Source organism: Mus caroli, chromosome 1, assembly GCF_900094665.2.
Source record: "Mus caroli chromosome 1, CAROLI_EIJ_v1.1, whole genome shotgun sequence".
In the NCBI taxonomy this organism is placed as follows: Eukaryota; Metazoa; Chordata; class Mammalia; order Rodentia; family Muridae; genus Mus; species Mus caroli.
This window is the reverse complement of record NC_034570.1, coordinates 79900169-79916732: the sequence shown is the minus strand read 5'-3', so window position 1 is coordinate 79916732 and position 16564 is coordinate 79900169. Positions and strand designations below refer to the sequence as shown.

Sequence of the window (16564 nt, the reverse complement as noted above, 5' to 3'; positions counted from 1 at the left end):
TTGGCAGTAACCAAGAGATGTCTAAATGGACGTAAGGCTGCTAAACAGGGGAGAACTCATGCCTGACACTATAAGCTTAGAGAAGAACCTGTGGCTAGAATGGTCTGTCACAGGTCCTGGTGGAGAACATACTCCTGCCAGGCTCCTACATGTAGTAGCTTCTAATTGTATGCTTATACACAGATTAAGTACAGCTCTCACCTCTTATCAAAGCAATTTCTTTTGCAGTAGATGTAGTCTACTACAGATCCACAACTGTTCAAAATCTAGAGAATTAATGACTGTATTATGGCCACTTCCAAGAGGGACAATATGACGCCTGCACCTAAGGCACAAGGAACATCATGTAAGATCAGAAGAGCCAAAGGATCAGGACAGCTGCTACAAGACAATGTCTTAGAGACATGGCACAGATGCTACACCAACTTTCTATAATAGTATGGCTGACTGCACGAGTCTTGTAAAGACCACATCAACATATCAACATAAATCGAGAAAACTATTACAGAGAAAAGTTTCCTCCTATATAAAGAGCTACAAGGAGTCAAAGGCTCTCTCTCCAGAGAGAGGCAAGCTCCCCTGATAGGTTTCCCAATCCGAAGTGGTCAGGTCTAAACAACAGGTGGACAAAAATAGGTTGGTTGTGTAGGTATACAGATATAAGTAGGTGGATTCAATGGGGTTTTTTGTGTAGGAATACAGATATAAATAGCTATAGAACAGGAAGGCATGAGTACAAAAGGGTTAGAGAGTGACAAAGAAAGAGTCGGAGAGGAAGAGACAGGGTAGAAATAAGGTAGAAATATAGTATGCTTGTGTAGGAATTCTCAAAAACTACAAAATTCTGTAATTGTAAAAAGATGCTAATAAGGACTAAGGAAACAGACAAATTACAGTTTAAGAAGAACAAAGATGTAAACCATTTACTTAACAAAGGATGTTTTTTCAGAATATAAAGATTCTATACCTAAGAAAGCTAAAACTAAATTAGTGGGGAAGTGTAAACATTACTAAAAATTAAAAAACTTAAGTGTTTTAAAACATGCCACAAAAAAAATCATATAAAGAATACAAAGCCTAGAAATCCATGCTATTAGGGATTTTTATTTTAATGGTGGTGCATACCTTTAATTTCAGCACTTGGAAAACAGAGATGGGCAGATCTCTGTGATACTGGGGCTAGTCTAAACTACATAATGAGTTCCAAGTCACACAAGGCTACATAGAGCAACACCATCTCAAAATGAAAAAATACATTTAAAAAAATCCCACACCATAGTGTGCTTTTACCATAGAGATGAAGAAAATCAGAGAGATGTATTTCTTTTTCCCTCAGAAAACATGTTTCATTTGAAGAGATAAAGACCACAGACAGAAGTAAAAAGCCTGCATCAATCAGTCCTTTTGGTGACTGTGAGCACCTTGAGAAGGCGTCAGTAGCTGCCCCTGCCCCAGCTTTAAGAAACAGAGCACAGTGTCTGGCCACCTGCTTGCGTAGCAGTTCTTCCTGCTTCCGCCTTTCCTCCTCTTCTCTCCTCCGCTCCTCCAATCGTCTAAGAGCTTCTTCCTGCTGCTGCCTTTCCTCCTCTTCTCGCTGCCGCCTTAGTGCAATCTCTTGCTCCCGTTGGCGCCGCAGAGCCTCCTCCTAAGGAAAACAACAGAGTGAAGTGTGTGTGAAACTCACTTACCAGTAATTGAAGAGGAGTAGGTGATGAACTACTAAGTTTCCTAAGTACAGAACAGATCTGGAGTGAAAAGTACCATGTTAAGTTGAAAAGGCAGGTATATTAAGATTAAAAAACAAAAACAAAAACAAAAACCAACAAGCCAGGCATGGTGGCACACTTTAATCCCAGCTCTCAGGTCACAGGGCAGAGGGTGGATCTCTGAGTTCCAGGCCAGCCTGTGCTACAGAGCAAGTTGGACAGCCAACACTACACAGACAAACTCTATCTTAGGGAAAATGAATAAACAAACGAATGAAGCTAGGCACAGATATGGAACTCTCATATGAAGGTGGGAGGCTCACTATAGTTCCATGGCCAGCCTGATCTACATGATGAGACCCTGTCTCCACAAGAAATAAGATGAATAAAACCTAACTATTTAAAATACTAGTACATTGTAATATAGTAAGAAGTCTATCCTGTATTTCTTTTTTTCCTATTTCTTTTTTTAGTAGTCACAAGTCTACTAGTGACCCTAGACAGGATACTAGAACACAGGCTTTGCTTTCTCTGTTGGTATCTTTAGCTCTATTTTTTAAAAAAAATTACCTAAAAATGTACATCCTAAGGATGCCAAGTACATCAAAACCTAGTGAAGTGAGAAAAGCCATGCATCCCAAAACATCTTCAAGTCCCACCACTAAGTACCACACAGTATCATGCAGGGAGCTCTTCATACTACAGAATTAAATGTGTATTATTTAATCTCCCCCATCTCCCAGGGATTATCTATGTAGACCAGGCTGCTTCTGTGTACAATATCTGTGTCTGGTGGCCTCAGAAGGCATTGTATCCCCCAGAGCAGTGGCTCTGACCTGTGGGTCATGACCCAGTGTGTGTGTGTGTGTGTGTGTGGGGGGGGGGGTTATGTATCAGATATTTACATTTTGATTATAATAGAAGCAAAATAATTGGATGGTTGGGGGTGAGGAACTCTATTAAAGGATCAGGGCATTAGGAAACTTGAGAACCACTGCCATAGAACTTGAATTATAAATAATTATGAACCACAGCAGTGCTTGGAATCAAATCCTGACTCTTTTGGAAGAACAGCCAGTGCTCTTAACTGCTGTGCCATGTCTCCAGTCTTTTGCCATTATTCTACACTGATGCACAGTGTAACTCTAAGAAATTTGTTTTGGTCTTATCATGCATCCTTTTCTTTTTCACAGAACATCTTACAGCCAACAAGCACAAACGTGCTAACTAAAGCTTCGGACCACCAGAGTGGAATTTTCCACTGGAGTCTATAAAACTCCAGCAGAAAAGCAGACTAAGCAAGTTAAGAACAGATTCCACAAAATGAAACAGTAAAAATAAAACATAAAAAAACTAGTTAGCCTCACTGATTAAGAACAAAAGCACTGCAAAGACTTTCAGACATCCTAGGAAACAGTAATACATTGGGACTAAATCTTGAATCTCACAATAGTGGGCTGGCTAAACTATAAATTTTGTACAGTCACTGTGATGATGTAGATCTGTGCATATAAGTAATATTTGGCATGAATGATGACATAATTCATTAACATCAAAAGTCAGGATATGAAACACTAGGTAAAAATGACCTATTTCTTAAGTAATCACCCAATTGCCTTTTTTTTTTTTTCCCCTAAATCTACTAGCAGTTCAATCAAAGATTGAAAATATTTGCCGGACAGTAGTGGTACAGGCCTTGTAATCCTAGCACTTTGGAGGCAGAGGGAGGCAGATTTCTGAGTTTGAGGCCAGCCTGGGCTACACAGAGAAACCCTGTCTAAAAAACCAGAAAAAAAAAAGATTGAAAATATTTGAGCCGGGCGTGGTGGCGCACGCCTTTAATCCCAGCACTTGGGAGGCAGAGGCAGGTGGATTTCTGAGTTCGAGGCCAGCCTGGTCTACAAAGTGAGTTCCAGGACAGCCAGGGCTATACAGAGAAACCCTGTCTCGAAAAAACCAAAAAAAAAAAAAAAAAAAAAAAAAAAAAAAAAAAAAAAAAAAAAAAAAAAAAATGAGAAGGAAAAACTGCATTGATACTGGGTCACTGTTCTTTAATAGGACAGCACAACCATTCCCACAGAAGTTACACCGTTGGTTAGTAATCTAGGGTACTCACGGGCTGTCACGGCTGTACACACACAGTCTACATCAGAGACTGAAGCATCTGTGTACTTCATGTCTGTAACAGGTCCTGACTCCAAACCCTGTATCTAGGGATAACTACACAGTTCTGTGTAGAGAGGGTTTTTCCTCTCAGTTATTTTGTTATTGTTGTTGTTTTGGGGGTTTTTTTGTTTGTTTTTTGAGACAGGGTTTCTCTGTGTAGCTCTAGTTGTCCTGGAACTCACTTTGTAGACCAGGCTGGCCTCAAACTCAGAAATCTGCCTGCCTCTGCCTCCCAAGTGTTGGGATTAAAGGCATGCGCCACCACCGCCCAGCTTCCTCTCAATTTTTGAAAACTAATCACCAGCAGAGAGCTGAAAAGGTTTATTCAAATTGACTAGTGGGGCAAGGACTTAGTCAAAGATAAATATATTTTTTTCAAAATATAGCTGAATGACTTGAGGATGTGAAAAGATGTTCAATCCCACTATCACTTGGGAAATGTAAACTGAAACCCTATGAAGACTATCCCACCTGGCAAAAGTAAACAAGCAGAAATAACAACTTTTGGGAAAAACAAAAAGACACTCAAACCCCCATGCTCTGAAAATGAGCACATAAAAAAATTTTAATAGAATTAATGTTTCATGTGGTAAATATACTTCTGGTACATATATATGTAGAGCTGAAAGTGATGGCTCAATTATCTATATGCTCATGTTTACAGCAACATTATTTTCATACTCAAAATATGCTTATGAAGTCCTCCAAATGTCCACATGCAGGTAAATCAAAATGTGCTATCTACATATAACAAAGTTATTTAGCCTAAAGAAAAAAAAATTCTGATCATATGCTATGACAATGACACAAATTTAAGTCAGTCATCAAGTGACAAATGCTGTTTGATTAAATGAGGTACCCAGAGTAGTCAAAATCATAGCAAGAAAAATGTGGACACCAGGGACCAGGAAGAAGACACAGAATCAATGTTTCATGGGTTAAGAATGTTCAGTTTGGGAAGACAAGGCAATTCTGCACCTGGACAAGAGTGAGGTCTCAGTAATAGTGAAAACAGGATGCCACTGAGTGCACACTCAAAATTGTAAACTGTATTGTCATCACATAGTTTTTTGAAAGCATATTTGACTTTATAAAACACCAATGCTGTGTACCAAAATTATTTCGTGTTTTATCAGTAAGGCTAGAATATCTAAAACCTGATTAGGTTATGAGTAAATTATGAAAAATTAAAAGACTCATGATTAGCACTTCAGTGGGTGCTGTTTCCGATGGTGAGTAAAGTAAGTCTTCTAACCCTGCTATTACTGCCTTCTCTCCCATTCATCTGTATATGGAAGGGAGCACATAACCCAAGGACCTCCCCCACCCAGGAGCAGAGCTTCTCCTGTGTGTGTTATAATGCCCAGGAATATACCTGCTTCCTTCGAGCAAGTTCCTCTTCTTCCCGTCTTTTCCTTTCTTCCTCCTGCTGCCTCCGAAGGATTTCCTCCTGTTGTCTCCGGAGTTCTTCTTGCCTCTTTCGCTCCTCCTCTTCCCTTTTTGCCCTCATTTCTGCCTCTCTTCTCTCCTGTTCTAACTGGATGGTGAAAGAGAATTTTCCGTCAGCTTGAGAGGAGGCATGGGGTGCCCGGAAGCACTGAGTAATTGCAGAGGTGAGAGGTCCATCTCCCATTCACTCAGCAGCACCCTGCTGTGCTGCAATGTGGGGAGAAAACCCCTGCCTGACTCTAAGCTCCAACAGGGCATTTGAATCACTTTTCTGCTCTTCTAAGTTATATGCATGTTCCTCCCACTTTGACCACCTCTTCATGTGACATGACAGTACGCCACATCTCTTAAGATATGGGACACAAAGGGGTCAACATAAGAGTAACATCAGAAGTGGCCTAGACTGTGTGTCTGGTATTTCTTTACTGGTCCCTAAAAACACTCCTTACTGGGATCTAACTGTGTCTCTAAGATTTCCACAGCTACCAGCAGGGATGCTAGGAATGAACACAAGGTTTACTAATCTCACCACTGTCAATTATACTTTAGGTCTTCTCTTTTCTCACATATATTCTAAGAGTCTTGCCCAGCCTTCCTACTCCTAATTCTCTATCCACATCCTCAGCTTAAAACCTTAACGGGGGAAGGTATGGGGAAGACAGGGTAATCTGGCAGCATTCCTTGCCATGAAAATAAATTCTATCACGGAATGTGCAAGGTACTCGTGACAGCTCTGCTCATCTTCTTCCTCAGATTGTACCCTGGCTCCCAGTCAGATGAAATTACTTAGCTGCTCCCTAAATCCTCAATGTTCTTGAATCTATCTAGCCAGAACTATTTTCTTTAACTGCAACTTAATTTTCCTATCTTAAAACCTATGCTGGGACATAGTGGATACACGTATAATCCCAGTACTTGAGAAGCAGAGGCAGTAGGTCCACCTCAAGTTTGAGGCCAATTTTGTCTACGGAGCAACTCCCAAGACAGAGTTGCAATAGTGCGATCATGTCACAAATAAAACCAAACCCCTACTAATCCTGAAGTACAAATTAATTTAGGAATTGCTGACTATCAAAAGTGTTGCCACCTCTCTAAGATGGGCAGTAATTCATATACTCTTGAGCACCCTGTAAGTGAACCTGCTCCTTATCTACATCTGCCTACCTACCACAGGACTACCTGAAAGACCTTATTCTTACTCACATGTCCTCAGCTCATAGCACTGAGTGAGTCTAAAGTCAAGAACTGTAAAGAACTACAGACTCCCATTCATTTATGGAAACAGATCTCACTGTGGTCCTTTCCACACTCCAGGTTCTACGAAGAGAACAGTACCCTCTCGGAATATAACATGCATCATATGTGACTCTACTGGGGTGTGAGAATCAAGAAATCATTAGACTCACACCATGTACTACTGGTAGAACACCCTCTTCTGCCAAGTTCTAAACCAAACTTGCCTGTTAGCATCTCCAGGATCTAATGATCATGCTGAACATTTGAATTTCATACCTGAAGATACTAAAAAATGACTATCAAGATTCAATGTTGAAATGGAGATGACAGACTAAGAATCTAATAAACATAGTGGATATTTTCTAACAGTATTTGTAACAGATAATCATCCCATGAATAATGTAAGTAAAATACACATATGACCATTATCATTAAGTACCTCAATACTAACCAATTTTAATTGAGGTCTTTAGGTTATTTTAGAAGAGGACACAAAAAGATAGAATACAAATGTACTTATCCCAGCTAAGCAGAAGTAAACTAAAAAGATAGAACAGGTAGCTAGAGGAAAGGAAAGAAATGAAATAAACAAAGCCTTGCATTCTGTAGCTAGAAGGCAGGTACACAGTGGTTAATTTAAGAGTAAGTTTCAGACCTTTGCAGCTTTGGCCTTCTCTAGCTGCTGAAGCTGTTCCAGGGAAGGACCTGGTGTCGTGGTGTCCAGGGGAAGATCCCATACACTACCACCTTCCCAAACTGTAAGACAAGACAAAACCGAGAAAGGTCCAAGAGTGTAGCACAGTCACATAGCCACAGGCATAAGGAAAAGAGCTGCTCCCTGAACCTGAACATGCTCCATCATACACAACTGTTTATCTCTGGGAGGAGTACACGGGCTTGTCTTGCTACATAGTCCAAAACAGCCTAGAATGTGAGTCCTTCCTGCCTCGGCCTTCCAAATGCTGAGATTAATAGTATGTGCCACCATGTGCCCAGCTGTTTGCTTTAAAAGAAACTAAGAGCCGGGCGGTGGTGGCGCACGCCTTTAATCCCAGCACTCGGGAGGCAGAGACAGGCGGATTTCTGAGTTCGAGGCCAGCCTGGTCTACAAAGTGAGTTCCAGGACAGCCAGGGCTATACAGAGAAACCCTGTCTTGAAAAACCAAAAAAAAAAAACAAAAAAAAAACAAAAAAAAAAAAAACAAAAAAAAAACAAAAAAAAACAAAAGGAACTAAGTTACATCAAAACTCATTAATACACCATAAAGAAAATATAGTATGAGACATTTACTAAGGAACCAATTTCATTTGTGTGCCATTCCATACAGGTACCTGATGTGTCTCCGTCTTTAAAGATGAACTAGTTTTAAAACTTTAAAAGGAACATGATAAAAATGTGACACTACAACAATTCAAATGCCAGAGGGTTTCTAATAGCCATACAAGTGGAGAACCAGGTGTTTGCACACTATCAATTATTAAATGTTACTCAAGTCTTCACCTTAAGGTTTTAAGTTACATCTCTTGGTAAAGAGACTATGCAGGTCTTACAAATTACCTTTGATCTGTCAAACCTAAAAGACAGTACAGGGCCAGATGTAGATGTAAACATTAAGGATTCCAAGCCAAGTGTGGTGATAAATTTCTGTAATCCCAGCACTCTGAAAGTAGAGCTCAAAGGAGGATCTTGAGTTCAAAGCCAGCCTTAGCTACACATTAGATCAAGGCTACATGAAACCTTCTCTCAAAACAAAAAACAAAACACAACAATAAAAGTTTCTGAGTCTATTTTCTTATTGTTAGTAAATTTGTTGACACTAATTCTCTTTCCTTTTTTGTCGGACTAGAGAAATTTAACAGTCTTGCAAATGTTAGACAAGTATTTTACCACTAAATTTATAGCCCCAGACATTACTCTATTTCTCTGCATACCTATTACAATCTATCTATGCAAATTAAATACTGTATACATAAAACCAACGCAGTATTTAAAATGACTACATATAAGCTGTTTTAAATACTTAGAAGCTTCAAAACACGGAAGAATATTTTAGCATTCTAATATAAATAATATTAAGAAAAGAATAATGTGGGCTGGCACACGAGTGTGACCCCTAGAACTCACAGGGTAGTAGAGAACCAGCTCCCACAAGTTGTCTTAACCTCCATTGATGAATGTACTGTGTCACCTATGCCCACACACACACATCCAAAATTCTACATTAGTTAGAGCAACAAAACAGAAACTTAGCTCACATAATTCAAACAGTTTATACAATAAATACTTCCTACAAAGCCTTTTTTGGATGTACTAAAGATGGAACTTCTTAAAATTCAATAATAATGGTTCAATACTTCTAGGACATTTTTTTAAAAATGAACTACAAATGATCATTACATTCTAAATCCATTCAACCGTAACATAAGCAAAGTTAAGTTTTACCTGCAGGCTGTGAGGCTGCTGGCTGAAGCTCCCAGATAGAGCCAGTATCTGGCACTGACACAGACCTAGTTACTGAGGGAATGATGTTCTGATCAGACATTCTGCAAAAGGGAAATAAAAAGTCAATGTGTTCCTGTCACTTGGAAAATAAGATAGAGAGGGACTCCTAGACTATGAGTAGGTTTCTCGGTTATGCCAACACTTTGCTGCTGTTGCCCTGGTTTTGTTTGTTTGTTTGTTTGTTTGTTTGTTTGTTTGTTTTTGTTTTGTTTTTTTTTTTGAGAAAGGGTTCCACAGCAGAAAGGCCCTTCCTCCACATATAGCCCTGGTGACCTGGAACTCATGTTAGATCAAGTTGGCCTCAAATTCATAGAGATCTACCTGCTTCTACTTTGCTAGTATTAGACTCTGTTTTGAAATTGATGAAAGCTAGGTGTGGTGGTGCAATCAAGGTTAGGTTTGATGTGTACATAGTGAGACTCTGTCTTAAAACAACAATGACACCCAAGAATTGCATTTCACCTCTGTGTCTGAGGTCTTCCATATATCAGGTTAATCAAGGGTCCAGTTTGCTTATCTTTATAATAGAGACCAAGCTGGGCATGATGGCACCTGCTTTTAAGCCCAGCACTTGGAAAGCAGAGGCAGGCAGATCTCTTGAGTTTGAGGCTAACCTGATCTACAGAAAGAGTTCCAGAGCTATATATAGAGAAACCCTGACCTCGAAAAAAAACAATAAAGGAAAGAAAGAAAGGGAGGGAGAGGGAGAAGGAGAGGTACAGGGAGAGGGACAGGGAGAGGGACAGGGAGAGGAGAAAGGGATTCAACCATTAATCTGCTTGCCTCGTAGGATAGGCTAAAAGCCACATGAGAAATGTGAAGCACTTTGATCAAGACACAGCTTTGGAACAGTAACTGCTGATATAACTTCAGGAGCTGAGACAAATTCCCTGAATGAAAATCTGAAGTAGCAGGAATTAAAAGAATGTCTCCATAATTGCTTTGTCCACGAATTTGCATTAATGGTTTGGGAATCTCAGTGAACCACGACCCTGTGTGCCTTATCAATCTTTTTATCAGGTATCACGGGTAAAAGTAAAATTACCCCCACACATGCACACGTGTGTACACAGAAATGTGACATAATGGAATGACCACCAACCTCATCTTCAGAGCCTGGAACTGCTGCAGAAGAAGAGCCAATTGTTGCTGCTGCTGAGATGACAAAGCTGCTTTCTGCTGTTGAGCCAAAACCTGTGCATACTGTTGTCTTCGAAAGTTAAAAAAAAAAAAAAGTATAACCTATCTACTCATATACAGTTCACATGATTGAAAGAAAAAACAAAACCCAACTTCTTCCCTCCTCCAACCACCACACTCAGATATATCAAATATATTTTATAATTCTATAAAGTCACAAAAATTTTTGATTCACATCATATATGATGTTCCTGAAGGACAGATATAAAATTGTGTGTGTATACATATACATATGAAATAAATGATATGTGTGATATATTTCATAATGTCAGAATGTCAAAAAACTGTCAAATACCCACAAGATTTTCTAGATTATAAATGACAGTAAGCAAATTTGAACACCTATTTCATAATGAAGAACTCTGCAAAACTAAAATTACTTCTACAAAATTTTCTCAGATTTTCTGTTTCAGCATGGAAATTTTGGGGCAACATTTTCTGGTGGCTCTGAAAGTTGCAAACAGAAAATGTCTTCAGGTTTACAGGTGCAACTGCTCAGTTCTTCCCCTGAAATTTAACGGCAGTCACAGGGAGCTAAGTCATATGATCCAATAATGTTTTGCTTAAAACAGGCAGCAGGCTACCAACACTAGACAGTGCCCACCCACCTACCTGCACAAATATTACTTCTTTTTCATGACCCTAGTGCTCAGGAGACTAAGGCTGCAGAACATGAATTTTAAGGCAGTCAGGGCTATATGGTTAAATATCTCAACACACACACACACACACACACACACACACACACGTAAGATAACAACCTTAGTGAGCTGGTCATTGTTCTACACCATTCCTAACAACAAATTCTTTAACTTCTTCCCACCTTCTCCTTCTCCTGATTTTTCTCTGTGTTCCTCAAAAAATACTTAGTCAATAAAATGATTGTCTGGCTCTTTCTTCAGCAACTAAAGACCCTGAAAACCTAACTAGATGCCATTCTCTGGAATCTAGAATTAAAAGGCAAGCTACAATGAGATGGACAGTGGTACACATGTCACTAGTAGGCTACTCAAGTATCACAGAAGCCTTGAGTTCTCACTCTAACAGGTGAGACTTGGAGCAGATTCTATGTCAGGCTCTTTTGATGCTGCAGTGTATCCTACTGCATCACTGCTCTTACTGGATTAAGAACTGCTGGTACTGGAGGTGCTGCATCTGGTATAAGGCAGTGAGTTCCTGCTGTCTGGTCAGGCGTTCCTGGTCCAATTCTCCCTGAGAGAAAAGAGGTACAAGAAGAAGCACCATGAAATAAACAGCAATGAGCATACATGGCATCGAGTATACACACCTACACACATAGCACACCACACGCAAGACCTTTTGCTTCCTATTCCAAACTTGTGTCCTTCAAACCCTTAACTAAAAACCCCATTATCTTAAAAAATTAAGCAATGCCACCTAGTGGAGTAAGGTGGCGTTACCAGCATAAGTCACAAGCGGTCCTTACTCAGCACTGTCCTCCACTACTTCAAACTGAAAGCTGAACTGTGATCTACAGAGCTGTTACTGTAACTGAGAAATTACCCAGCACTCTACATCTTAGTGGCTTGTTTTAAAGATCACGTAAAAATCACAGAAACAGGACAACATGAAAAAGAGTAAAGTGACCTAACAGCTGATGGGATGAGAACTCCTCCCTTAAATTAGGGATTTCTAATGCTAGTAATACACTGGAAGGTAGAAACACTGGCTAATAGTATTTTCTTTGTATTTCAAAATAATTCAAAGAAGATGGCTGAAATTTTGGTTTTATAAAGTTAAAATAGAGACAAAGAAAATAAAGACAAAGAAAATATAAGGTTTATAGTAATAAAAACAAAAACCTAAGATAACAGACTAACCTGTAGGCAAACCATATATCAACTTGTATCTTTCTTACTTACTGATTATAGCTTGGAATAAAGCATCTGACTTACAATAGGTTAGGGCAGGAAGAATCCTAAATTCAGAGACATCAGGAGTAAGGTCTAGTCAACACTTCACACAAGTAGCTGGGTTTTAAGAGTTTCGCTTGTGAAAGTCAGCTCTCTTATCAGTGCTTTGAGGAAGGAGGTAGCAGGTAACAAGGAAGCTGAGCTTCCCAAAAGTTTCCCCTTGAAGGGTACAGACTGAGACTTAGGTACAGCTTCAATTAAAGAGATGCAGACTGTGACTGGAGAAAACAAGAGGTGAGAACATGCCAAAAACCAAGCCAGCAGCTTTTAGCTCCTGACACATCAAAGTCACATTTCAACTCTAAGATAGGAAATAAGGCTCAAACTTGTCAGGTAAATTCAAGTAATGATTCACTATAATTGTTCTTGTGATTGAAAAGGAATAATTCTCAAAAATAATGTATGAATCATGGAAGAGAAAGTATGATGGCCAGCAAGCCAGTGAGTCTCATCCTTTAATGACAGAGGATACAGCACATTCACTGACACCTATCAAACAAAATTACCGTGAAAATAACACTGGTAGCCTCAGTATAGCTGTGTAAGTCAACAGCAGGTTACTGCAGAAATCAAGTATTCATGGTAAATTAAATAGTATCATTTTTATCAATGGACAACCACTACTTGCTCCAATTTAATAAAAACATAGACAGACACACACCTAGCAACCTCTACTAGCAACTCAACTGAGAAAGGCCAGCCTCAAGAGAAAAGTTCCCAGCCAAGGTTAAGCCTTCAAAATATCCTGACGCAGTAGTGGCACTTATATTTGAATAAGCCTCAAGTTCAAGAAATTTTATGAGCCAGAAAATAAGAAGGAAATAGAGGTGAGAGGAAAAGTGCACATTCTAAGTAAAAGTAGTAAGGACTTTTCAGAGGCCAGCCATTTTGAAACACAGAAGATAAAAGCTTTGACATGAGCTATGAAAGGGAGACAGTCAGACCATAAAGGACCTACAGGTTAGGTCAGGATAAGATATTGGTCTCATTCTTTATTGGTTAGAAAACCACCGACAGATTTTATACAGTATATATAGATGAATGCACAATAAGTTCTGAAAAGGTCATTAGTGTTCAGGATACAATTCTATTCAAAAATGCCCATTATCATTTCAATTTACTTCTATGAAACTACCAGGTTGGGTATGGTAGTTCATGCCTATGATCCCAGCAACTTAGGTAGAAGCAAGAGAACCACCACAAGTTTGAGGTCAACCTGGTCTGCAGAGCAAAATCCAGGCCAAAACCCTGTATCAAAGAAAAAGAAAGAGAAACTACCATTCTCCCTTCCTTCACTGCAACCCTGGTTGTCATTCAAAGAGAAACAAGTGCTCCTGTATCTGCTGTGAACCCCAGGCCCGTGGGAAGATACTCACCATATGAGGAGGGGGAGCTGGGCCTGGAGAGAAAGGAACCCTTCCCCACATTTTCATGATATCACCAAGGGGCTGGAAGCTTTCATCACACGCTCTCTTCACCAGCAAAGACATAGTAAAATAGCCCGCCTGAAACCATTCGGCCATCTCCTGATTGTTAAAGGGACCTAAACACAAGGGGAGTGAGAATGCTGTCAGGCTCAAAAATAAATATATTCCCTGAGTCTCGTGTTCATTCAAAACTTTATAGAATACCAGCTTACCTCAAAAAGTAACAAATAGATTTTCATTTTCAGCAAGTACCCTGCTCCTGAGTCTCACCCCCAAGCAAGCTCCAGCCTGACACGTCTCACATTTGTCACCAATGCTTTAATGACTATACGCAGAATAACTGTCTCACCCTCTGCAACAACTCACATCAGGAGCGTAAAATACACTGAAGAGCTGATAGCACGTGCTGGATATGATCACTAAATGCTCAGGGCTACATTTGTTATGTTCTGTTGGAGATTAATGATTTGTAAAAAGCAATCATCAACTGAACTAAGGCAAACTGCAATGCATGTACCTAACTAGACTAAATCTGGCCTTGAGAAAAAAAATAGCATTCTTTAGTTGAGTACTTTAAACATAAAAACTTACAGAACATAGACAAATTTTCAGTATTTTTTTAGCATTAAAATTTTTTTTTTAGATATGTTTTGCCTATAGGAATGTCTCTGTACCACCTGTGTGCCTGGTCACAGAGGCCAGAGTGGGTGTGGGGTCCCCAGAACCTGAGTTACAGATGGGTCTGACTATATAACTATGTAGATGCTGGGAGGAAGCCTGGGGCCTCTGGAAGTCATTTATCCAGTAATCCCATTTTTGTTTCTTCTTTCTTTCTTTTTTTTTTTTTTCTTTTGGTTTTTCTGGACAGGGTTGGTCTGTGTAATAGCCCTGGCTGTACTGAATTTGTTTTACAGACCAGGCTGGTCTCAAACTCACAGAGATCTACCATTTTCTGGCCTGTGCCTCCAGAGTGCTGGGATTAAAGGCATGCACAACCACAACTGATCCCCTCCAAATTATTAATTAAAATAAAACACCGCATCACCACAGAATATGTGTGTGCATGTGTGTATTGCACACATGCATATATATGCGCTGATGCACGCACACACTGTCTGTCTGTGTCTCTCTCTCACATACACACATACACATACACATACACACAACACACACACACACACACACCCCAGAATACTAACAGGAAAATCCCTAGCTTAGAAGCTAAAACCACTTCCAAATAATTTATGGCTAAAAGAATGTGTATGTCTCTGTGTGTACTTGTACACTCCACATACACTAAATAAACAATGATAAAGTTAAATTTACTCTTGGAATAAGATGCTTCATTCAACTTATAAGAAATTATCAGTAAGCTGACTATAATGGTGGGGAAGGATTACCAATATTTTATATGGTACATTACACATGGTGCAGAAATATGTACACCACCTTTTTTATCCTAAGGATGGGAGCTTACTCTGGTAGCACATATACTAAAAAAACTGGAATAGTATGGTCCCTACAGAAGGATGACACCCAAATCTGTGAAGCATTTTATATATCATATATGCAAAAGAGTTGATCTAAAAAACATTAGGAAGTAAAAAAGATGATACATGAGAAGTCAGTTAAAATGGTTACCACTGAGTCTGACAACTAACTTGAGAAAGATCCCTGGGAACCACAAAGTGAAGAGAATCAACACTTGCAAGTTGTCCTCTGACTTCCACACCATGTGTGCGCCTGCCCACCACCATCACACACACAGATGGTTCCCAGTTAAAACACTTATTGCTCTGGCAAAAGATGCAGGTTTGGGTTCCAGCATCATATGTCAGCTTACAAATACCTGATACACATGTACATATACACCCCCCCACACACACACACACACAATTTAAAATGGAAAAAAAAAAAAAAGTAAACACATGATCTGGGCCAGCAAGATGGCTCATTAAGTATGAGCACTTAAACCCAGTAACCCCAGTTCCACCCTTGGAACTCAAGGAAAGGTGGAAATGCAGAACCAATTCCATAGAATTGTCCTCTGGCTTCACACAACATGCAAATACATAAATAGTGATAATAAATAATAATCTTTAGAAACAAAAAAAGGACCTACCACCAGGTACACACAAACATGCCTAGTAGAATAATTGTGTCTGTTGGCTTTATTATTTCTAGCTACTTCGGAGGGCTGGGGCAGGGGTCTTCAGCCCAGAAGTGTGAAATCAGTGTAAGTAATACAAGATATCATCTCAGAAAGGGAGATGGAGGCTGAGAAAGGGAAAAACTCCTTTAGACATAAACACAGGTAAAGATGCAATCAGAACCAGATACCATAACAATCTAGGTTTGGGAGAAGACATCCATAATCCCAGCACCCTTGAGGCTAAGTCAGGAGAATTAAAGAGTTGGAGCTCACCATGGGTTAAACTCCCCCCACTCAAACAAACTGTACATACAATGGGATATCCCAACAACTACAAAATAAAACAAAAGTGAGCACGGATGTAGACAAATTAGAATCCTATATACCTTTGGCAAGAACATAAAATAGCACAGCAGCTATAGAGACAGTTACAAATATGATGAGACAGTTTCCATATGATAAAGAAGCAGGTGGGTCTGAGCATGTCTGTTGCAGGATATCTGATCACACTGTGAACCCGAAGATTGTGTTATTTACTGAAAAAACTGTTTCTAGTTGTGGTGTGGCTTAGCCCTCAGATTACACCTTTAATCCCTCTGGCTGGAATGTAAACACACCCTTAGTACACACAACTTTAATCCCAAACAATGAATGTAAAGTTAGTTTGCAGAAAGAAACACCCATGTTTGGAAGTGGTGTAGAACTGGGTGGCAGACAAACTGATTTGACAAAATAGGACAAAATGCCAAACTCTCAGGAGAAGAGAAAGAAGGGCTGGAGAAATGGCTCAG

General features: G+C 39.6%; 1 protein-coding gene across 8 annotated transcripts in view; it reads right to left on the bottom strand.

The window, feature by feature from the left end:
- Window positions 1-16564, bottom strand: part of Gigyf2 (GRB10 interacting GYF protein 2) — a 129153-nt gene that overhangs the window by 21024 nt on the left and 91565 nt on the right. For all 8 annotated transcript variants that reach the window (XM_029478478.1, XM_021170952.2, XM_029478474.1 and 5 more), the window contains 7 exons: window positions 13571-13737; window positions 11381-11472; window positions 10163-10270; window positions 9001-9101; window positions 7213-7313; window positions 5248-5409; window positions 1487-1645 (listed from right to left, as the gene is read on the bottom strand). In XM_029478478.1, coding sequence (XP_029334338.1) covers window positions 1487-1645; window positions 5248-5409; window positions 7213-7313; window positions 9001-9101; window positions 10163-10270; window positions 11381-11472; window positions 13571-13737 — 890 coding nt within the window. The remainder of the gene's footprint in view (window positions 1-1486; window positions 1646-5247; window positions 5410-7212; window positions 7314-9000; window positions 9102-10162; window positions 10271-11380; window positions 11473-13570; window positions 13738-16564) is intronic.